This window comes from Lutra lutra, chromosome 6 (assembly GCF_902655055.1).
Source record: "Lutra lutra chromosome 6, mLutLut1.2, whole genome shotgun sequence".
Taxonomy (NCBI): Eukaryota; Metazoa; Chordata; class Mammalia; order Carnivora; family Mustelidae; genus Lutra; species Lutra lutra.
The window spans coordinates 3,925,906-3,950,867 of record NC_062283.1 but is presented as its reverse complement, the minus strand read 5'-3'; the positions used below and the strand labels follow the sequence as shown (position 1 = coordinate 3,950,867).

General features: G+C 43.2%; 1 protein-coding gene across 3 annotated transcripts in view; it reads right to left on the bottom strand.

Annotated features, from left to right (window-relative positions):
- The window catches only part of RIPOR2 (RHO family interacting cell polarization regulator 2), a 214,435-nt gene that overhangs the window by 97,323 nt on the left and 92,150 nt on the right, over window positions 1-24,962 (bottom strand). Inside the window, exon 1 of one of the 3 annotated variants that reach the window (XM_047735148.1) lies at window positions 9,893-10,036. The exons of the other annotated variants lie outside the window; for them this stretch is intronic. Coding sequence (XP_047591104.1) covers window positions 9,893-9,953 — 61 coding nt within the window. The 5' untranslated portion in view covers window positions 9,954-10,036. Of the gene's footprint in view, window positions 1-9,892; window positions 10,037-24,962 lie in introns of those variants that run through there. 3 annotated transcript variants of the gene reach the window in all.

Below are 24,962 nucleotides of genomic sequence, written 5' to 3'. Positions count from 1 at the left end.
TTTTCCTCATCCTTCCAGTTGGTATTACACAGCAGTGTCATATGGTGACGTGTATTCTCTCTCTCTCTTTTTTTGCTGCATAGAAAAAAATTTATTCACTTTATGAACATGAAAGGATGAAAAGACTGAAGGGTAATAAAACTTATCCATTTTGGGTGCCTTCAAGAGGCTGTTTTATCAGGCTTGGTAGTTCGAAAAGTATCTGTAATCGCAAAGAAAACCCTAAGTGGGTGACATGTATTCTCTTAAGATGAGTAATTTAAAACAATAAAAGGGTGATAAATGTTCTCTTAAATGGGGACTTAACAAGACTCTCCCAGCAGATGTGAAAAGGGGAAGAGCTGGAGGGAGATATGGTTAAGAAACTCTCAATGACCTCAAGAGGCAAAATGATTTGGAATTTGATAATGTAGTCCCTAGGTCAGCAGACTTTCTCTAGAAAGAGCCGGACAGCAAATATTTTAGGCTTTGTGGCCCAAGAAGCAAAAACAAAGAAATTACATTGATACCTCCATATAACAAGAGAGAAAATAAACTTTCACCTATTTTTACTGACAAAATTTAAAATATAATCAAGCACTTTCTCTTTTTCAGTAATCCTGGTCGGCTTGGGAGAAGGATGGAATTCTTCTTCTTTTTCAAGGTTTACTGTTCCCCATCACCAAATCAATTGCAAATGTTCACCTGTAAAAAACCACTCCCATCTTGCAGGCTATGAACAAAAACAGGCTGCGGGCTGGGATTGGCCCACGGGCCGTGGTTTGCTGACAACTCCTGGCTAGGTCAAGAGAGGGCAGAGAGCCACTGACTCACAGCCTGCCCTTCTCAGCAGTGCCTGGGAGATTGTAAAAGCTGGAGTACCATCACTGTTAGGACACACAGGGCTTTTTACTTCCTCTGCCCTGAAGCCCACATTGTAAATAACCAGATGTTGTGTTGTCTCTTCTCATACAAATGGTGATGCTCCTAACCCACCACCATCAATTGTGTCTCCAGGAGAGGGGAGGATTTGGGTTACTCCATTGCCACTCACCCCTGCCACAGCTAGTACAGCTTCTAACCAACTGACCAGTTACATGCAGCGGTCACAATTCCCATGGAATGGAGCCTTACCAAAATGTGTTGATTCGTTCCCAGCAGGTCAATCCCATCCACTTGTTCTCTGCCCCACGCAGGATTACTATTAAGCAACTGAGCTACTACTTGTCTTCCTGTACGTGTGTGCATATTAATATATTTACAAAAATGTATACACAAATAGATAGTCACAATTTCCTCCAGGAGGTTTCTATCACTGAAAATGTTTTAAGAAGCAGTGGAAGTAAAAACCAAACAGAACACCAGGAGAGAGGACGTTTGTTGTCGAAGCTTCGTTTACAATCCTAACTGGTGTCCTAAAATATTGTGACATGTGTATAATTCAAATTTCAATGGGGGTTATCTTTAAATTAGAAATGTTTTAACAGCTATAGAAAGCCTAGTCTTTCTCAGATCACTGAGATGGGGGAGGCAGTAACTGTGGTATGTTTACTGTAAGTAAGTATTAACCCAGGAAATAGGGACTGTAGGTCGTTACAGATGCTGTTAGAGATGTGATTCCTGACCTCCAGAATTCCTGACCAAGGTGAGGGGACTCTCTCCACAAGAAAACTGCCTTAGCGTTATGACTCTTCAATACTCAAATTAATTTTCAGAGGGAGACCAGATTGGCGAACCATAAAAAACGGGTAGGAAATCACATACTTATTTTGTGCCAAATGATGGGGTTATTCTGAGCCCTGCCTTGGTCATGTGGTGGACATCAGAAAGAAGCCAGGCTTTTTAATTTGTGAGCCAGAAACACCTTTATATTCCCAGGAAAGCATGTGGAATGAGCAGTCTAGATAACTCTGCTCTCATCAGCTTGTGTCTTTGTTGGTCACAGGTCAAGAGGAGGAAAGTGTAATTGCATAGACGGGGGAGGCTGGGGCAGCTGAAAAAATCAGTTTGATAATAACTGACATTTACATAGTAGGCCCTTAATAGTTTTCCATTACCTCAACATTATCTCCTTTTAACTTCACAGAAATTTTCTCAGGAGGCGACCACCATGACCACCATCATCATCACCAAGACCACCACCATGACCACCAAGATCATCACCACCACCACGACCACCACTGCCATGACCACTCTCATCATCACTAAGACCATGACAATCAACATGACCATTGTGACCACCACCATCATCACCATCACCACCACCATGACCACTATGACCTTCACCACCACCATCACCACCATCACCACCACATGATGCCATCATCATCGCTATCACCATTACCACCACCACCCCAACATCATTATCACCATAATTGTCATCATCCCCACATGAAAGAAGGAAATGAAGCTTCTGAGGGGTTAGGTAACTTTCCTAAAGTCAAACCATGAATAAATTGAAATCGATCTTTAGAGTCCAAATACTATGCTCATTCTACTATACTACCTTCCCTCAGTTTGGAAGTCTAAACGGTAACAATCAAAGATTTAGAAACAATGGTAGCTCTAGAATTTTTTAAGCAAAGTACTTGGTATAGCAACATGGCTGGAGAAGGGGTTTGGCCCTTTGCTAGGAGCTGTTTGCATACAACTTTGTATACAGAATGCAGATCATTTAAAATAGCTGTGTTTTCTGAAAAAGCTTTTTTTTTTTTTATCATGTTTTCTATTAAAAGTTAAAATTCTAACTTATGTTTCAGTTTTTAGGGATACTAATGGAGATGAACCAGGGGCTGAAGTCTGCCCCACCCCGAAGACATCCTTGGTACCCCTCAGTGTATAAACCAGAAATTGAAGAAGAGTTTGTTTTTCCTAATATTTCATCACATAATTTATCTGAAAGTGGTTAAAAGTGTCTTCCACAAATTACATCTGCATATCTGATTCTCTGACATACTTTTTTTCACATACCATTCTAATCAGTTAGTTGTGCTGATATAAATAGGAAGAAAAATCCCACCGTAGAAAATATTTTCATGTTTACTCCCTCTAAGTTTCCTGAATGCCAATTTATAGAGAAAAAAAAAATTCTATTCAACTGCTCAACCAGCTGACTCCACTTGTGATCTGGAAGTCAAGGTATTCGCTTCCTGTTTTTAGCTCATTACATCTTACATTGAATGGATGGTTTAGAATGAAGCAGAGAGGGAGAAGCCTCCAGCTGGTTTTCTGCTGTTGCTGTCTGAGTGGCATAGTATACTGAGACTTTTAACCCCCGATGTTCCAAAGACTAGGAAGGAAAACATTACACTGAAAAGACAGCGCCATAATCTCATCACTGCAGAAGGCGGCAACCTGCTCTTTTATTTAGAAATGTTTATTTCCTAGGGCTACACCTCATTATTCAGCAGAAGATGAAATACCAGATCTTTTTCTGTTTGCTAGGTTATCTATTACTGACAATCTTTATAAAGGCGATACAGTGTCTTCTTCCTCTCTCAAATTCTTACTCTGTATCCATCATTGATCTTTCTGGGTCTTCTGTCTGAAGCATTTGCTCAGGGAGGTAAAGCATGGAAAAGTGTAACATGTGGAAAGTTCACATGAGAGTGATGGTAATATAAATTATTTTTGTCTTCCGGAGTAAAACCGGCCATTATACCCGCCTTTTGCTATCCCAGCATAGGTCAAAATCTTTCTCTTAAAAATATCTAAAAATGATCAAATAGATTGTTTTTTCCCCGGAAGGGAAATTCTAGATGCCCTATGAGATATGTTAAATGACCTGGTATGTCTACCAGCAAGGACTGAACACTTCACATTCTCATACGATCCCTCCCTCGCTCCAAGGCTGACGCATGCTAGGGAATCCTCCCTTTCCTGGTCATCCAGGCTCATTCACACCTCAGGTTCCCCAGAAGCCAGGTGCCAGGATACCCTGGAACATACAGAGTACGTACAATATCCCACCAGCACCTGGGTGGCTCAGTCGGTTAAGCATCTGCCTTCAGCTCAGGTTTGATCCCAGGGTCCTGGGATCAAGCCCCACATCAGGTTCCCTGCTCAGCAAGGAGTCTGCTTCTCCCTGTGCCCCTCTCCCCTCATTCACATGCCATACTCTCTATCTCTTTCAAATAAATAAAATCTTTAAAAAAAAAATCCCACCAGCACCTGCATTTTGGGTTTCACTTTCTCCTCTCCATTTTACTTGCCAGGACCAGTCACTACTTTTTTTTTTTTTTTTTATTCCTCCCTAACTCTTCTCCGTCCTTCTTCTGGTAGTGGAAATAGTCATTTCCACTTGGCTCAGCTAATACATTTTTCTTCTTTAAAATCTCTTCTGAAACCCACTGAATCACAAACATCGCTGTTGAACGTCACAGCTGTTTGGCAAACAATCAATAGGCACAATTTAGCCATCCAAAAATAAATGAGGAGTTGAAGAAGCTGACACTTGCTGAGCACACTAGAACACGTGAGGGGCCATCCGCTGGGGAAACCACAGCTCTAACACATACGCTGACTTGAGTAAGCGAAGTGACTTCCATCAAGGGGGAGGGGAAGACTACCAGTTTCTCTGTTTTGGTCATAACAACCACACATTTCTTTTGCTTAAAAACATTTTTTTTTTGGACTACACATAAATGGGTGTGCTTATAATTCTCATTCTCATGTTCTATAAAAGACATGCTTGAGTATGTCTTATACCATTCCTAAAAGGAGTTGGCTGGCTGCTCATAAAGATATGAGATAAGCATTTAAAATGCTTTATTTCTGCTATTGGGCCCCTTGGCTTTGGCCTGATCTAAATAGGTCACCCTGAGGTCACTGGAGGCCATAAACTGGGGGCGGGGGCGGGGGGTTAAGGGGGGAACTCGTGGTTAAAACAGCCCACATAGCTTTAGTGCAATGTGCTATTTTAGTTTGTGCCCCTGATATGACACCATCTCTTTGGCACCAGCAAAGAAAGCTTCCTAGACATCTATGGGAAGGGAATGTTTTGCAGTCATCCAAGACATAGGTCACAGAGGCATGAATTACTGCAGGGAGGTCTGTGTCTGCTCCATAACCTGAGACAAAGGAGGGAAAACAAGTTCCAAGCAGAGCATTTCTCCAAGACTCCGAGGGCTGAAGCTGAGCCAAGCAATCTTGACAAATCACGAGAGCAGAGGGACCAACTGTTCTTAACTCAGGAAACTAGGGCAGCTCTTTCTGCCCATTTTCCAATCCCATTACTTGGGTGCACTTGAGAACCCCAGATATGGAATCTTGGAGAAAGGTCCAACATGGCTAAATACCAATTATTATACTTATAATGTATAAAGTGTACTATAGTCAAACAAAAACTCCAACTCTTCCTAGCCAAGAGGTGTATAATTTTATGCCCTCTCTAAGATTTTATTTATTTATTTGAGAGACAGAGAATGGGTATGAGAGAGAGAGAGAGAGAGCATAAGCGGGGGGAGGGAGAGGGAGAAGCAGGCTCCCCACTGAGCAGGGAGCCTAACATGGGGCTTGATCCCAGGGTCCCAAAGAGCAGATGTTTAAGGATAAGACACTTAAGGCAGATGCTTAATGGACTGAGCCACCCAGGTGCCCCTACGTTCCATCTCTTCATATTTTTTCCATAGAGGGTATGACTTAACCTCTGAACTTTTAGGATTTACTGGCTTTGTACATATTCTTAATTTAATCTCTTCTTCTTTTAACTTTGGGAAGGGAACAAGTAGTTCAGGAAACAACAAAATACACCAGATTAGACTGCATAATTGTTTCCCTATTAAAAAAATCTCTTCCTAGGGGAGCCCAAGTGGCTCAGTGGGTTAACGCCTCTGGCTTCAGCTTGGGTCATGATCCCAGGGTCCTGGGATCGAGCCCCAAATCGGGCTCTCTGCTCATCAGGGAGCCTGCTTCCCTCCCTCTCTCTCTGCCTGCCTCTCTGCCTACTTGTGATCTCTGTCTGTCAAATAAATAAATAAAATCTCTTAAAAAATTAAAAAAAAATCTCTTTCTTGGCTTCATAAGCAGTAGAGACAGAAAGTGAGCATCTCTTCTACTTACAGTTCTCTGTTTTTTTTTTTCCTTTGGTAAATCTTTTGCAGTTTTCTTGCTCTCTCTAAACAGAAATTTCTCTTGAACGGGAAAACATGCTAATTTACTTGGCCTGGGGAAATGAGAAAGGTTTGGTTCAAAGCGAGTGGTATTTTTTCCTAAGTGTCTGCTGGTCTGTCCAAGAGCGACGCGCAGCTGCTGGTTGAATGCTCTCCCTTTTGCCTGTTCATCTGCAGCCTGGAGGTTCTCCTCCTTTGGGGAGGTTGAAACAGCGTTCACAGACAACGGTGGCCCACGACGCAAGTATCCTCTTGCTGTGCTACATTGTACCAGCCCCGGGGAACATTCGAAGGTCCTACGAAAGCTTTGCCGTGTCCTGTGGCCTTTCTAGAAGCAAGGCCTTACAAGGCACGTGAGTCTCCAGGGACTAGAGGAACCCGAGAAATACTCTGCACTCCTAACTGTGAACTCTTGGTGCGTTATTATTCTAACCATTGACTTAATGAGAGAGCACTGAGTGGGGCTGAAAATGGGGCAGTGACTTGTGGCTTTGAGGAAAGAAGCAGTTTTAACCGGTGCCAAGGAGTCATTTTCGTCTGATGAACCAGCGACTGACTGCCACCAGGGGAACTGTTTCCTCCCACACATGCGCTCTGTTCTGTTCCTGAAAGCTGGCTGAGGGCCTTCGGTGTGCACGACACTGTTTTCTGTTAAGAGTCTGATCACCACCAGAATAGTTAGAGCTATCATTACTCTTACCGTCCACCCAACTACCTCTACTCACGTATGCCATGCTAGCTGTCAAGAAGGCACAGTGATAGAACAGATAAAAGCCCTTTAATTTGATACGTTTGAAATAACGATGGGAAAAGAGCATCTCATTCCAATGACTGATTTTTCTGTACCTTGGTAATCCGATCAATCAATTTCCCAAGAAAGAATAAAGTCTACCTGAGAGCAACCATGTTCTGGACGGCCTGATGATGGTGGGGTTATTTGGAAAGCAAACCCAGGGTGCTCTGTGTGTGTGTGCGATGGGGCGGGGGGAGAAGGGGGAGAGGAGAGAATAAATATCAGGACTTCTGGAGGGTAGGTGGAGAGCTGCTTCTCTCTCTCACTAACCATTTGCAACTCTCCCCTAGAACAAGAACGGAGGGACGCATCAGTGCCTCTTAATTCTGTGACCTTAACATTTTCTTTAACCACAGAAAACAATACCTGAAGCAAACAGGATCTCAGAAAGGCAGTTAAAAAAATATTGTGAGCATGACTCATTTTTTTCTTCCTCCCCAGATCTCTATGTGGTCCATAAACCTAAGTGAACTTATATATACTTGTTAAGCAAGTGGACCTAAATTCTAAATTCGTGTTCCTTTAGGGGGAAAGGGTTCTTTAAAAATGTGTCCATTGCGAGGAAATATGGTTGCCTTAGTAACAAGCGCCTGGGCATTTTCCTTCCATTATGTCAGAGAAAACTCATTGTACCGAAAGCTTTCTGCTCTCCGAGGCACGTTAACGGAGCAAAAAGCATGGATGAAACATAGAGCAAACATGGATTCCTGTAGGTAAATCTAAGCCACCATGCAGAAAAGATGAAGTAATAGAATGCTGGAATTTTTTAAATGAAATCTTACAGAATGTGTAATCACTCTCTTGTTCTAGATGAAAGGAGATGCTCAAAGAGATGACATGACTTGCCCAGGGCCCTACACCACATGACAACAGGGTCAGCACTCCAAACACGCTGCCAACAACTTGTCTGATGCATTTTCACCATCTCCTACCTCTGAACAGCGGTTTACAAAGCTGAAGTTCCGTAAATAAGCCCTATTTTGAATACGTGAGGTTAACCCAGCATGTGGAAAACTCCTGGGCATGACCTTCTATTCCACTGTAGGAACAGGTACTTACCGAGCACTTAACTATGTTGTAGGTATTATTCTAAGCCCTTCCCTGGAACAACATTTAATCTCCACACCACCTGGGAGGCTGGTAGTCCAGTTTATAAGTGAGTAAACTGAGGCACAGAACGACGAACAAATCTGCTCACAGTCACAGCATGATTTAAAGGCAAAGCCCGGGCAATGTTAATTCCATTGCTGAAACGCTCGACTGTCACCCCCAACAGAACTTTGTTTAAATGAAGCACCAGCCAGACAGCACACGTGGAAAATGACAAACGTGAGCCAGAACTCAGAGAACCCAATAAAAACACAGCGTCTGTTGGACTTAAAAGGATTCTTTCGCTCAGCTCTGGAGAGTAAGCTCCAGGAGAAATGCAGCCCAGAAAGTATAAAGCACATCACATGTGAACTGCAACGCAGATATTACAAGTCTGTCGTGAAGGAGATCTGTATGACCCAACAGGTATTACTGTCCCACATCAGCACTGGGAAAAGAGGGTTTGTGTCGCTAGTTAAGTTACCTGAGCAAGTCACAAAAGGAGTTCGCGGCACATGAGAATTTCAATCTGCATCTTGTCTGACTCCCTACTTGACTCTTTACCTTGCCCGTTAGGTTGAAATAATCCCCTAAATCATCAGGGATGCTCACGCGAGACATACTACAGTTTCCCCTAGCCTGCATTACTCAGGTCTTAACTCTTTCGAGGGTGGGGCCACAACTAAACCGTAATGTGGCGCATCGGCCTATAGATGGCGCTCGTTAGCACCATCGTCAGACACAGAATTGCTCTGGGGGTAAGAAATGTGATCTGGGCATTTTGGGAGTTGGGTGAAAAATCACCAGACTGTCCATTCTAAGCTTATCTTCATAGCTGTAAACATTTTTAAAGTCGTGCAGGGAGTAAATATCTCAAGTCAAACTTCGAGTGGCTCTAAATACCTCTCATCAAAGGAAAGCAACAGATTGAGAATTTGGCAAACACCAAGGAAACCCGAATAGGTATTCTTAAACCGGATCTCAGTGATGATAAAACTTCACATTATGATTAGAAAGACATCAAAACGTTGGTAGTGGGTACAACCTAGATGTGCAGGTTGCAAAGGAGTCTTACTATGCTACAGTCTGCAGTTTTCTTCACTGGGTTTGTATTACTTGAGTGGTCCATGAAATTTTGCTAGTGTTCCTTTAAAAAAAAAAAAAAAGCTACTTGATAGAGTTTTCAAAAACTTACCAGCTATGGTTTCTTATGGAAATCAACCTATGTGATGAGGTCCCTCAGCCCAGCTTACCATTTATTTAGACAATTTCAAGTTCTAGAAAAGCTCTTTTGCCTGTGGTCCCATCTCATGGGCAGCATTTGACCAAGACATCTGTAGGTTACTAGATTAGCCACAGAAAATCACAGCACTTCCAGCCAAACCCCAGCCCACAGGTCTGCTTGTGGAAGGACTGCAGAATAAGAAGGGAAAACTCCACGGTCCCAGCGGGAAGAAAAGGAGGAGGGCATGGAGAGTTGGGCTGCCAAATACCTCCAAGGAAGAGAAAAAGATCCAGACGTTAAGGGAAAAGGGGGAGAGGCAGCTAGTGCCACTGAAAGCAATATGGTACCATGGAGAACCATCCCTGGCCCATTTGTCCATCTGTTAACCCTAGCAGCTCTGCTGTGTGCAAAGCACCATGACAGGCTTCCCTTGACGTACTAGACAAGAGAGCACAGAAGGACAAGGGGAATAATTGAGCACTCACTTCCTACCCTAAACATTTATCTAGTCATGACTTAAAAAGAAGATATTTGGAGGAACCATTCAACTCCCTTGTGTCCCGCTTTGCCTAATATTCCTTGGTGCCTAGATTGGTGCCTACAACCACCAGGATGTTTTCAAAATACCCCAGCTGGGCAAAGGTTTCAAAGCTAAGCAAAGTCGACCAGAACAACTTCTGCCAGAAAGACATTTACCTTCACCAAAAATATCATCCTCTTCCTCGCTCAGGAGCTCCTCGGGGTCCAGATACTGCATCTTGGAGAGGGCAGTCCGCAGGCCACAGCAGGAAGGTGGCCGAGACAGTCCCCACTGACAACAGTGCTCCCCGGGGCAGTTTCCTCTCCCAGCGCTGGGCTGGGCTGGGCTGGGCTGGGCTGGGGCTGCAGGTTGTGAAAGCCTTTGGGGAGGCAGCTTCCGCCTCCGCAGCTTCATTCATATGAATAAGCTCCGGGAGCCTTTCGAAGAGTGAAGAGTGCATTCCGCGTGGGGCTAATTCTTGCCCCAGAGAAGAAAGAATTTGGGGGGAAGGGGGCTGCAGATCAGCCCCCTTGACTTGAACACAGATACCACTATAAAGTCCGAGTGCAATGAATTCTTTCAAAGCTATACCTTTCAAGATTCTCTTAAAGAGGAAGTCAGGCTTTTAACTTTCTTATGAATTTGAACACAACGGGTAGCATTGGAAGGAAGGGCACCGTTCCCATGCCTCTTATCTGCTTCCTTGACCATTTCTCTGAAAGCTCAAACGGTCACTAAGCCACACAAAGGAGGCGTCTGGGGGGAACCGAACTCCTAGCGTGCTTCTAGTTCTTCCTTTTGGCAAACCTCTTGCCTTTGAGGAGGAAAAACTCTACGAATCTTTAAACCAAGTTCAGTGCATGTGTAGGTTCTTATGAGCTCAGCTAATCAATGGCCAAGCAGCAGATAACTTGTTTGGGTCAAACAACTTCCATTTCACTTTGACTGGGTCCTCAGACCAGCACTAGCATAGAAGGAAGAGAAGGGACACCAAAAGCTGCTCCTCCCAGAGGGAGGAGTCACCAACCAGTAAGCTTTCCCAGGAGAACAGGGTGGCGTTCCCGTATAGTACTACCCAGAGTGCCCTAGGTTCCCAATGGTCGCTAAACCCCAGTCTTGGACTGGTGCTGCAGTTTCATCTGGGGGCTCCCAGAGCTCTCTGTTGTGTTGTAAAGACCTCACAGAGGGTCAGAAGCTCAGAAAATGCTAATAGAGGGATTGTTAGCCCCCCATATTGACTTCCGGCAACTTTATTTACTGAGTAGGGGGTTAAATATATATATATATATATATATATATATATATATATATATATATATATATTTTATTTATTTGAGAGAGAGTGAGAGAGCTCACGGGAGCAGGTGAAGGGCAGAAGGAGAAGCAGACTCCCCGCTGAGCAGGGAGCCCAATGTGGTGCTCAATCCCAGGACCCTGAGATCATGACCCGAGCTGAAAGCAAATGCTTAACCGAGTCACTCAGTGCCCCCCAAAATATATATTTTTCATAGGCTTTCTTTTTTAGAGCAGTTATAGGTTCACAGTGAACTTGAGAGGAAGTAAGAGTTTTCCCATACATTGCCTGCACATCTGCAGGCACAGCCTCTCCCATTAGGCAGCCCCGTCCCCACTCCCAGCAGCCTGGATCAGAGAGGTGTGTTTATTACAACAGACGGACTTACGCCGGCACATCGTAATCGCTGAGTTCATACTTTGCCTTAGGGATCACTCTCGGTGTTGTACACTCTAAGGATTGTGACGAATGTTTAATGACGTGTGTCCACCATTACAGAATCATACAAATTAGTCCCAGTGCCCTAAAAACCCTCTGTTCTCTCTCTCTTCATCCGTCCCTCCCACCCACCTCCTGGCAACAGCTCATCTTTTTTAACTGTCTCCATATTCTGCCTTTTCCAGAATGCCACATAGTTGGATTCATACAGAATTCAGACTTCTCAGGTTGGTTTCTTTCACTAAGTAATATGCATTTAAATTTCTTCTACATCTTTTCATGGCCCGCGAGGTCATTTCTTTTTAGCACTGAATAATACTCCCCTGTCCGTATGGACCACAGTCTCTTTATCCATTCCCCTCTGGAAGGACGTCTTGTTTGCTTCTGGTTTGGGCAATTACAAATAAAGCTGCCAGAAACATCCGTGTGCAGGCATGGGTGTGGCTATAAATTGTCAACTCCACTAGGTAAATACCAAGAAGCACAATTGCTGGTTACGATGATAAGACTATGTTAAGTTTTGGAGGCAGCTGCCCAACTGTCTTCCAAAGTGGCTGTGCCATTGTGCGTCCCCAGCAGTCACGAGCGACCGTCCCCATCGCTCCACAGCCTCGTCAACACTTGGCATTCACAGTCTCCTAGACTTTGGCCGTTCTCATAGGTGTGTGGTGGTTTCTGACGGTCTTACTGAGCGCTTTGGAGAGACCACCACTCTGCAACCTCAGAACCTGTCTCCTCCTCTATCAACTGCACCCTTGACATTACGCCAACCAGCTTCTTCCAGGGGAGAGTACGGGAAAATTAGGCTGCAAGAGTCCAGCCGTGGCCACGTGTAACCAAGCTCAAGGGGTTTGTTGCTTGCAGGGCATTAAATTGAACACAACCAAAGGAAGTGTTGGAAGCAAAGAACTTTTTATTACACCTTACAAGTAAGGAGACAGGGACCTAGCTCTCAAAACACCATCTCTCCCTGGGGTGAGCACGGGAAGCTTTCACTCACTATATTAGGGGCTGGGGGTAGGGGGCTGGCATATATATGGGGAAACTCACACGTATTCTACTACTTAGGTACTTTGGCTCAGTTGTACAAGTCTAGCGTGTCAACATGCTAGTGCATATAGTGCATGTTCAAAAAAATGTGGGAAACCCCACCCATAGGAGGAGATCTTTGTATTACAAAGAGCTAAAGGTAAGTTCAGGACAACTCAGAGGGCAGGGTGACTTCTGCACAGGTCCTCAATTCCAAACCCACTCAAAGGGGCTCACAGGAGGGACTATCAGCTGGGTGTTTTACTGATGGGAAAAAACCCACATTCCTTCTCCACTTTTCCCTTACCCCCTCCCTTCCGCCCGTGGCTTTCAGCATTCTGATTTGAGTACCTCCCCACTGCATGCTAACTAACAGATGAATTCTTGAGTCTGTCTGACATGAAGGGCTACTCAGGCACCAGCATGGGCTTACTCCTGTTCTGGTTGCTGTGGGGTTCCCAAAGAGAGATTCCCTCAACCAGGGCTGGGACCATCCCTGGGGCGGAGTTTGGAAATATGTGAATAGTTGGGGTTGCACAATGCCTGGGGTATTACTGGTATTTAATGCCTTGGTAAGCTTCCTGTAATGCATGGGACAGTGGCTCAAGAGGAGGAACTGTCCAGCCCCAAAGGCCAATAGTGCCCCTCCTCCACTGAAGAAACCCCGAGAGGCAGACAGCTGGAATGGACGCCTTCTCTAGCTCTCCTTCGTTTCCCTCCTTCCCTTCTACCACCACCCCCAAACCCGATTCCCACTCAAATGACTCTTCTGGTCAAAGGTTGTACTTAATTACTTAAATTAATAAAAATGGATCTGAATCGTAAGATGATACAGCCACCATGGAACAGTATGGAGAGTCTTTAAAAAATTAAAAATTAAAAACAGATGCCATATGATCCATCCATCCCAATTCTGGGTATAGATCCAAAAGCATTGAAAACAATCTTGAATCGATACTTGTTCTGCTATGTTCAGTGCAACATTATTCACAATAGTCAAGATATGGTAGCAAGCTAAGTGTCCTTTGGCCAATGAATGAATAAAGAAAGTGAGAGATGTATATTATCTATTAAAGAAGGTGAGAGAGATATATATCTCACCTTCTTTATCCATTCCATAATGGATTTATTCATAATCCACCCAATAACCCATCCAATAACCCATTCAATAATCCATCCATAAATACTATTCTTCCTTATAAAAGAAAGAAGTCCTGTCACACGTCACAATGTGGATAAACCCTGAGGACATAATGCTAAATGAAATAAGCCAGTCACAAAAAGACAAATACTGTGTGACTGTCCTTATGAGGCATCTAAAGTAGTCAAACTCATAGAAACAAAAAGAATGTGGTGGCCAGGGGCTGGGGGAGCGGGGGGTAAGGGGGCTGTTGTTGGACGGGTGTAGAGATTCCATCATGGAAGGTGAGAAAGTTCCAGAGATCTGTTGCACAACAATGCACATACAGTCAACAGGGCTTAAAAAATTGTTCAGAGGGTAAATTTATGTTATTTGATTTTATCAAACACACATACACACAATGGGTCCAAATGCTGTAAATCTGGTTTCACACTGGCTGGGAGGAAGGGAAGGTATCAGTTTTGACCTTACTGTACTTTCCCCCCATTGTCCCCATGCCAGGGATGCTGTTCTTTCCCAGATACAACAATGGGTCTCTGGGAGCTTAAATAACTTTCCTAAGAGCACATAGCTGGCAAGTGGCCGATTGGATTAGTTCCAGAGCTCCCTGTTACCTTTCGTCAAAACAGCTTTAGGAGGTGACTTCAGAAGACCTGGGTCCCCACAGCATCCCTGGGGCTCCTGGGATCTCTACCACTTCCGTCTCCTGCCATCTCAGAGCCACCAGGTTACCATGCTAACCATCACCGTCACCCCTCTTTCCATATCAGCAACTTAGCATGATCTCTGTGGGCCTACTTTCTGTATATTCCTGTTATGGGCTTAATTTTGTTCCCTCAATCTCACAACAATTCATATGTTGAGGTCTTAACCCCAGCACCTCAGAAGGTGATCTTGCCTGGAACTAGGGTCATTGCAGGTGTAATTGGTGAAGGTGAGGTCATACTTGACCTGGGTGAGTCCCTAATTCCAATATAAATTGTCCTTATAAAAAAGGGGGATTTGCACAGAGAGAGGCACACAAGGGGAACATCATGTGAAGATGACGGTAGAGATCTACAAGTCAAGGAATGCCAACGATGGCCAGCAAGCCCCCAAAACCTACAGAAGAATCATGGAACAGATTCCCCTCACCTAGCCCAGAAAGAACCAACCTTTCCGACACCTGAGGCTTGATCTGTGGCTTCTAGCCTCCAGAACATGAGACAACAAATTGTAGTTATTGAAGGCATCCAGGTTGGGGTTCTTTGTTATGGCAGCCTTAGCAAACTAATAAACGTAAGGGAATTGACATAGCACAGGGGACACTATACACACGTGGTCGAAATTATCCAACTTCAATCTCTCACAGGGCAGCGTGGGGCCATTTCTCTGACTGAAGTGTCAGTAGGGGTAGAGAATGAGTCGTCATGGTACTTGGTACAAAATTTCAACAACCTTTGGTAAGTTCCCCTCAGTCTCATCTTCTCTGATTTGGATATTCTAAAAACTCAGCTAACAGTCTATAAGAACAAACCACTAATGCCAGTGAGAATACTTTGAAAGCAAGGAAGATAGAGGATATGGTCCCTGCTCTCTGACATTGACACTCACTTTACAGAAATAAGGTGTATATGTGTGATGTGTGTTAGCTAAGCCGGAAAACTAATGAACTACAGAGGCAACCAACAATATGAATAAATTTCAAAAGCACATTGTCAGGGCGCCTGGGTGGCTTAGTTGGTTAGGCATCTGACTCTTGGTTTTGGTTCAGGTCATGACCTCAGGGCCCTGGGATCAAGACCCATGTTGGGCTCTGTGCTCAGTGAGGAGTCTGCTTGAGATTCTCTCCCTCTCCCTTTCTCTCTGCCCCTCTCCACCTAAATAAAAAAATCTTAAAAAAAAAAAACTGTTGACTAAGAAAAATTTCAAAAAAATATAAATAGTATGATTTTATTTATATAAATGCCCCAAATGGGCAAAATGGAGAAAATATATAACTAAGAGCCAACACTTATATAATGCCAGGCATAGTTTTAAGACCCTCGATTCACTTAATTCTCACACCAACCCTATGAAATTGGTATTATTATCTGTTTTACTTCTAGGCCCAAGAAGTAAAATGACCCATCCAAGGTCATGTGCCCCATGATGGAACCGAGATCTGACTCAAGCCCCAGCTTCACCCTCACTCACCACATTCCATTCTCTGATACGTGGAAAACATAAGGGACAGTTGAGCCACTGGCCGCTCTCCAGCGGTGGATCCTCCAAACCTTTCCTGACATGGCTCCCACCTCTTGTTTACCCTCCCAGCTTGGGACACATCCACTCATCTTTCAGAGCTTGATCTAAGGGCTCCTTCCTCCATGCAGCCTTCTCTGATATCTCCAGGTAGAAACGCTTGTCCTACTCCCTTGCCCCACCTATTTGTTTCTGTACCTTTTTCACCCCTGCCCTTCCCTCTTCAAGGGCAGGGCCTCTTTCCTCTTCAACTTTGTGTCTCCAATCTCCTAGGATATTACCAGGAAGAAAGTCATTGATCAATCTGCATTTTTTAAATGAGTACCAGTGATGAAATGAATGGCAGAAAGCTCCAGTGTGAATCAAATACAAGAGGGCAAAAGTTTTACTGGGGAACTCACCCTAGAATCTATAGGGGAGGGGAAAAAAAAAACCCTTTTCCTTTATCTTTTTAGGTCTTTAACTGGGACCTGTGAATTAAACTGATACAAGACAGATTAAGAGGAGAAAGGGCGTAGAAATTGTATGAACATTTCCATATATAGAGGGCCTTCGTGAAAAAGAAGTCAAAATCCCAGAGAAGTGGTTGACTCGGTGTATATATCATTTTAAGGGAGAGGAATAAGCTGTGGGTCAGCAACTAGACAGAGGAGAAGGGGAAGGTCTGGGCTCCTGGAGGTGGTAAAGTTGGGGGAGGGGACAAGGACGTGCATGATCAAGAAGGGTTGTTTAATAACATCTATTAGACGCACTCATCTCACCGTCTCCAGTGAGACAAGTGGTCTTCAGTGATGAAGAGTTATTCTTCTAGCCCCAGCTGGAGAGAGCAGACCTTGGCAAAGGGGACTGCCTGCCCTGCTTTTCGGCAGGAAGGGAGAGGGCAGCAAGTTCTCCTGTGTGTGCTATTTCTCAATTGCCATCAGCTAAAAATAATCCTAATGCCAATGTGGCGTATTTTGGGGTGGCCTATTCTGAGCCTCTCCAAATCCGTACTAGGATAGAAAGACCAAGGCTAGGAAAGCTCAGTGCGCACAGCGAGGCCGTTGGTGACGGGGAACTGAAGGGTTGTAGGTCACAGGGAGTAGCTGGACTAACTCCCAAGAGCTGAGTCAGGAACGACAACCAGAAGACCTTGCTTTTTCAGGGACTGAGGCAAGCAGCTCTGACCCTCAGATATGGGGTAGAGAACAAAAGTAAGGATGAGCCAGTGTGAGCCAGCTCTTCCGTTGCAAAGACTGTGACAATCTGGGCTAAGTGTAACAATAGAACCTCATCAAGGTCAAAGTCGCAGGAACTTGGCAAAGCTTTTATACGAACCTAAACTGTTGGTACCCACTTTGTGCTATCCTGGGGGTTCAAATTTCAAAGACATGTGAGTCCCATCCTTGCTTTGAGGAACTTTACTCCTGGCTTCCAGGGTCATTCATTCAGCCAGTCATGTATCCATCTATCCATTTGAAAAATAACCATTAATGGCTAGTATATGTCAGGCCCAGTGGGAAACATTTAAGTAAATGTGTAAGTGTACGTGTGTTGTGCTGAACATACAAACACCGACACAATATTCTTTTGTGGCATGCAACTTTAGAATCATCAACTGTTTATTAATTTTAAACATTTTTTGCAAGGCTTGCTGTTTTGAAAAAGAAATTTCCATCTGTGAAGTGCTTAAAGGAGAAAGCCATACTAGTGGGAAAATAACATCATCCAATGTGGGCTTTCATTCCAATAGCAGATGAATGTCACAATCCTTTCTCTGTCCCCACTTCTGGAGAATTTCCCAGTCCCTCTAGAAAGTGTTTTTGATTTTCAGAAACAAACACTTCAGAACAGGGAAAAGAATCTGAAATAATTAGGGATAAAATGTCCAGAAACAGAAAGGAGAATCAAGTAGGAGAGAGGAATTGAAACTGAGGAGTGGTTGGAATCAAGAAAGAAAAAGAAGGTTAAAAAAAAAAAAAACACAACAACCCACAGAGCCAGAAATAATCTTCTCTTTGGGTACCTTGAACTGTCAAAATGCACTTAAATTGTATCTAACAGCAAAATGCCCCAACTAAGGAGCTGAGACTCAAGGAATGTGGGTTTTTTTTTTTTTTTAAAGATTATTTATTTATTTATTTATTTGACAGGCAGAGAGCACAAGTAGGCAGAGAGGCAGTCAGAGGGAGAGGGAGAAGCAGGCTCTCCACTGAGCAGAAAGCCTGATGTGGGGCTTGATCCCAGGACCCTGAGACCATGACCTGGGCCAAAGGCAGAGGCTTAACCCACTGAGCCACCCAGGTGCCCCAAGGAACATGGTTTTTAATGACATTCTTGTTTTTAGGTTGCTAAGAGGAGATCAGACCTTGTGGGATGACAGCCCAGAGGCTTTGGAAGCCTTTCTGAGGGCTTACCAAGTTTTAGCTGCATCTCTCAGTTGAAGGAATACACTCATGACAGATGCTGGAGAAGGTTGCAGAACAGGCTGACTGAAGCCCTGGATGTTTCTCTTCAGTACGACTGAAGACAATGAGGATAACTGCCCAGCGAATGCACCTGCTCACTCTTCTCTGAAAAGAGGGAGAAGAGCCCAGCCAAAAAAAAAAAAAAAAAAGCTCTCTAAGGCAAGACTCACACTGGGTATGGTTTGCGAGGAATAGCCTTGGGCTAAGAGGCTGGCAGCTGGGAGTGGCTAACCCACAACTAGTGACTTTATAAAATGGCACGAAAGGCGCTGGTTCTGGGATTTGACAGAACTGAGTTTGGATCCTGGCTTTGCCACACCTGCAATTTGACTGAAGTTATTGACTCTGACTCTGCAAGATGGAATAGTAATACAGAGTTGTTCAGCCCTCTCCCCTCAAGCTGCTCTAAAGTAAAACACAATCTTTATCAATACCTTGTGCTAACAACACAAATACAACTTCAAGACTCAGTCCCTGGCCTGTACCCTCTGTCTCAACCAGAATGTATTCCCGAAGCTTCTCCAGTATAGAAATCCTATGACCACCAACAATAACATTGACCTCCTAGGGTTTTTGTGACATGAATTGAAATGGGAATCCTTCTCTGTGGTTCTGTAACCCACTTTAGAATAATTACCAGGGATCCCTTTGCTGTGCACACCTCCTCCCCCATTCTAACCTCAGGACCACCTACTTGGTATGGGAGCTATAGAAAGATGCAGAAGTGGTCAGGAAAGGAAACTCTGAGAGGACGGAGAGACCAGTCCTTTATATCTCTGGGAAATTTAGGGAAGTTATAATGCTCCCTCTGAGATTGTGACTCTAGGCCCAAAAGGGCATTTCTTTGCACAGAAAGGAGGCCAGATGAGAAAGTGTGACTTTCTGAACTTTGAAAGCAAAGCATACCTCTCCCCATCCTAAATCTTACGATGGGAGATTGCTCTGTGGTACATAAATCACTGGATGCCAACCCAAGGGACTGTAGGAAGTACTGTTATGGAAAACATGGGAGGCATTAAATGACTAGGACTCAATCCTTTGACAAATCACAGGTTTTCCACTTGTTTTCAAAGAGTGGAAAGAGGATTCTCATTGAGTTGTTACTGACAGATAAATAAGCACAGTTTTTGGTGATAAGTCATTATGAGATTTTTTGGCATATGATTGAGAAAAAGCTGAGAGAATCAGCTGGGATATCAGAGAAGATGGTGGAGTAAGGATCTTCAGAAACGATCTCTTCTGCAAAAGCAAAAGGAACACTGGGAAAAAATGGTGATTTGTGCTATTCCCACCTCCTCCTCCCCAGCTCTGTGACAGCTTTGAAAACCAAGAGCCTGCAATCACAGTGCAAAAAGACTGGCAGTCATTGGAATGGTTGGAGGATGGAGTTGGAGTTTCAAGACCCCAATCCCAGAAATGCCATGATTTGATCTGTTTTTTGGTTCCCTGGAAGACCCCATTGGCAAGGCTGTCTTTATGCAACCTGACTCAGAGTTGCCCAGTGGGAACAGCCTTTCCCTTGGACCTGCTTGTTGGAAATAGTCAGAGGCAACTGATAAACACTGAAGCTGCCTACACCAGTGGTCAAAGCTGTAGTAAGGCAGGAGAATCTGATTTCCATAGTTCCCACATAATGTTATTTAAATTGCCAGTTTTTAACAAACACTGATGAGACTTGGAAAGAAGAAATTATGACCCACACACAGAAATCAAGACAAAACAAAGCTAGTCAGTAAAAACTGTCCCTGAAGAAGCCTAAATGTTGGACTTACTGGGACAAAGACTTTAAATTATCTATTTAAATTATGTTCAAAGAACTAAAGGAAACTAAATTATAAGAACAATGTCTCTATAATATAGAATATCAACAAGAAGGTAGAAGCTATCAGAAGAAAACAAAAACACCAACTTGAAAAAAAATGCACCCCTATGTTCACTGTAACATTATTCATAAGAGCCAAGATAAGAAAACAATCAAAGCGTTCACTGATGGATGAATGGACAAAGAAATTATAAGACATATCTACACCTGTCTATCTAAAATGGAATATTAGTCATGAAAAAGAATGAAATCTCATCATTTGTGAGAACATGGATGGACCCTGAGGGCATGATGCTAAGTGAAAGAAGTCAGACAGAGAAAAACAAAAACCACATGAGCTTTCTTATATGTGGAATCTAGACAAACAAATGAACAAGATCATAAATATAGAGAATGGTGGCTACCAGAAGTGGAGGGTGGGAGGTGACAGAAATGGGTTTAATAAAAAATATATAAATCATAAAATAAAGAACTATATAGAAGTCCTGGAGATGAAAAGTATAGTACGGCTAAAATCAGAAATTCACTGGAGATGCTCAGCACCAGATGTGGCAGGTGGATGAAAGATCCAGCAAACTTATGGAGGTCAATTAAGGTTATCCTGAGTGAGGAACAGAAGGAAGAAAGAGTAAGGAAAAATGATCAGAGCCTCACAGAAGTGTGGGACACCGCCAAGTGTGTGTGTGTGTGTGTGTGTGTGTGTGTGTGTGTGTATGCTCATTCTCAGAATGAGAAGAAAAAGAAGGGGAAAGAATATTTGAAAAAGTAGTGCCCAGAAAATTCCCAGGTTTGATGAAAAGCATTAATCTATACTTAAAAAAAAAAAAAAACCTTCAACAAACTCTACATACATAAGCTTAAAGATATCCACATCTATACACATTATAATCAAACTGTCAGAAGCCAAAAACAAAAGGAGAGTCTTGAAGGGGAAAGAAATGACTCACCACATACAAGGGAGCATCAACAAGACCAACAGATGATTTCTCATTAGAAACCAGGGAGTGCAGAAAACAGAGGATAACATATTTGAAGTTCTGAAAGGGGGAAAAAAATTGTCAACCAAGAATTCTATATCTGGGAAAAACTATCCTTTGGGGATGAAGGAGAAATGGATGTAATTCCAGATATACAAAAACTGAAGGTTTTCATTATAGTAGAAATATAGCCTAGACCTGCCTAATAAAAAAATACTAAAAGGAGGGGCGCCTGGGTGGCTCAGTGGGTTAAAGCCTCTGCCTTCGGCTCAGGTCATGATCCCAGGGTCCTAGGATCGAGCCCCGCATCGGGCTCTCTGCTCGGCGGAGAGCCTGCTTCCTCCTATCTCTCTCTGCCTGCTTCTCTGCCTACTTGTGATCTCTGTCAAATAAATAAATAAAATCTTAAAAAAAAAATACTAAAAGGAATGTTTTAGGCTGAAATGAAAGGATGCTAGGCAGTAACTTGGAGCCTTGAGAAAAGATACAGAACACTGGCCAAGGTCATTGCACTGATAAATATAAAAGGATTAATTTTTTTGTTTTTGTTTGTCCATTTGTAACTTGCCCCCCACGTTATTGAAAAGACAACCGCATAAAGCCATAATCATAAATCATAAATTATAAATGGGTATAATTTGCATGACAGTAACAGCACAAAGGAAGGGGAGCAAGTGGAATTATACGGGAGCAAAGTTTTTACATACTATTGAAATTAAGCTGGCGTTACCCTAAACTAGATTGTTATAAATTAAGATGTTAGTTACAATCTCCAGACATTAATAACAATATAGTAAAAGAAGTGACATGGCAATTAAAATTGAGCACTAGAGAATATCTATTTAATGCAAAGAATTGGGTAATGATGCTATGACAAACTCCCTTCTCATTTATTTATTTATGTGAACTTTGCTTCTAAGTGCTTACACCTACGGAAACAAAACGTAAGGATATATAATGAGGGCTGCCTGGGTGGCTCAGCGAGTTGAGCATCTGCCTTTTGCTTGGTCATGCTCTCAGGGTCCTGGGATCGAGCCCTGAATCGGGTTCCCTTCTCAGCAGGAGCCTGCTTCTCCCTCTCCCTCTGCAGCCTGTGCTCTCTCTCGCTTGCTTACTCTCTCTCTCAAATAAATAAAATCTTTTTAAAAAAGAACATATAACAAAATCCTGTTTTACTAGAGCAAAAAGTAACATCCATCTATGGGTAGATGAATTAACTTAAAAAAAGTCAATTTTGTCCATCTCAATAAGAGTTACAGTTGCAATAAAATTTTGATTTTATGTTAGAAGTCATTACTTACCAATATGAAATATATATATGTATATGCTGTTATGATCAATTTTGTACTACTAATAATTATAATAACTATCCAGACAAAAATTTTAATGCTTAAAACCATTTAGTCACAGGAAAATGATACATACATATGCATATTTCCTTTTTGGTGGAGAATTGTGATAGAATAATTGAAAAAGACCTTCAAGTATAAAAATACATTATATTGTAACAAGAGAAATTGTACATCTCTTGGGCCAAAGTCACCTTGTAGGACATATCCAGGATTTCTAATAAAATATACCTTAATTTTCTGGGCACCTGAGTGGCTCAGAGGGTTAAGCCTCTGCCTTTGGCTCAGGTCATGATCTCAGGGTTCTGGGATGGGGCCCTGCATCGGGCTCTCTGCTCAGCAGGGAGCTGCTTTCCCCCATCTCTCTGCCTGCCTGCTTGTGATCTCTTTCTCTGTCAAATAAATAAATAAAAACTTTTTAAAAAATGTTATAAACATACCATTAATTTTCTAATAGATTTTAATGAAATAAGAATCTATCTGAAATATTGGTTGACCCTATCTGCTTAACTTACAGTCTTAGAGCGAGCCTAATGTTCTTACACTAGAAATTCTTTAAAAAACAGAGTCTAATATACTAGTGATCATCTAAATATGTTTTTTTCCCCCCAGTAAATGTGTTACCAAATAGTTACATAGCTCTCTCAGGGGCATTTCTCTTGTGACAAATATAAAATGAAACACTGACAATTTATCTGAGAAGTTGCCTTAACAATTAGGAAAAAAATCCGTTGTGGTGGAGGTCACAGAATGGAAATACGGATTCAGGAAGAAAAAGGAAAAAATGTAAAACATCTCCAAATCTCAAAGAATAGGATCATTTAATATTTTATGTGGATGATGGAGATATAGATATTATATATCCTTTGTAACTTTCAAAACTTATCATAAAACATTTTAGACATGTAAGGGTATATAGTTTTCTAAAATTTACTATGGATTTTATTATTTTTTAATATTTTATTTATTTATTTGACAGAGAGAGAGAGATCACAAGCAGGCAGAGAGAGAGGGGAGGAAGCAGGCTCTCTGCTGAGCAGAGAGCCCGACGTGGGGCTCAATCCCAGGACCCTGGGATCATGACCTGAGCCGAAGGCAGAGGCTTAACCAACTGAGCCACCCAGGTGCCCCTAAAATTTACTATGGGTTTTAAAAGCCTAGACAGTTAAAGACCATTGGTGCAGACACCACATTAACTGGGGCAGGACCAAAGCAGGCCCTGCAGGCCAGGGACGGGGAGCAGGGAACCCTGGGAAAGCATATGGCAGCCGGGGGCCCATGGCGGCTGGGCATCGTGGAGGAGAATACCTGGTCGCTCCATCCCTTTGCAAGTACTAGCTCTGCGGGTTGTGACTGACCCATTTATCTTCTGGCCTGTTTCTTCTTTGCCTGAAATTTTCTTCTTTGTGGGGATGGCAACAAAAAAGAAGGTTTTGAAATTTAGGATTTGTTATGTTCTGATTTGGGCCAAATGTGTTTGGAAACCATGGCTTCTTTTTAATATATATGTCTCAGCTACTTATGATTTTACAGAGGACAGAAAAATAATTTGGGTCAAAAGATCTTTCAGTAGGGGCACCTGGGTGGCTCAGAGGGTTAAGCCTCTGCCTTCAGCTCAGGTCATGGGCTCAGAGTCCTGGGATCGAGCCCCACATCGGGCTCTCCGCTCAGCAGGGAGCCTGTTTCTCCCTTTCTCTCTGCCTGTGTCTCTGCCTACTTGTGATCTCTCTCTCTCTCTGTATCAAATAAATAAATTAAAAATCTTAAAATTAAAAAAAAGATCATTCAATGGCTACACTCCCCATGCCCTCCCAAAAAACAAAGAAGAAGGAAGGAAGTATTGCCAATCCATTCATCACAGCCTCTAACTCAGGAAACGAATGTGTGAGCCCTGGTGCCCTGGCCAACTGCTGACACCACCACCTCCTCTCCACAGGGAATCCCAAGTGGGGCTAGACAAATCGAAAACAGAGCTTCTGGCTAGGTTTGCCAACAAGGTTGCAGAATAAACTGGGAAAAACTTGCTGGGAGAGAAGCCAGTAACTCAGGAGAAGAGGGTTTGGGGCACCAGGGTGGCTCAGTTGGTTAAGCATCTACCTTCAGCTAATGATCTCAGGGTCCTGGATTGAGCCCCACATTGGGCTCCCTGCTCAGCTGAGAGTCTGCTTCTCCTTCCTCTGCTCTCCCCTCTCCCCACCCCCTCGTGCTCTTGCTTGCTCTTTCAAATAAAGAAAGAAAATCTTAAAAAACAAACAAAGAATGAAGGTTGGGAAAAGAGAACGGGAGAGATTAACTTCTGGGTCCAGCCGCTGAGGGAGTTGGCTGGCTCAAGGCTTAATAACCAACTTCTCTGCTGGCAAGACAGATACCTAGAGTCTTACAGGGTGAGGGTGTGTGTGTCTGTGTGTGTCGGGGGGTGTACGTGCAAGAGAACAGGCACAGAGCCCCAAGTCACGGCTGTGCTCAGGGCTCCATCATGGGCAGGGAAGGTGACAGCGGGTGTGGTCTTCTAGGCATTTCATTGCT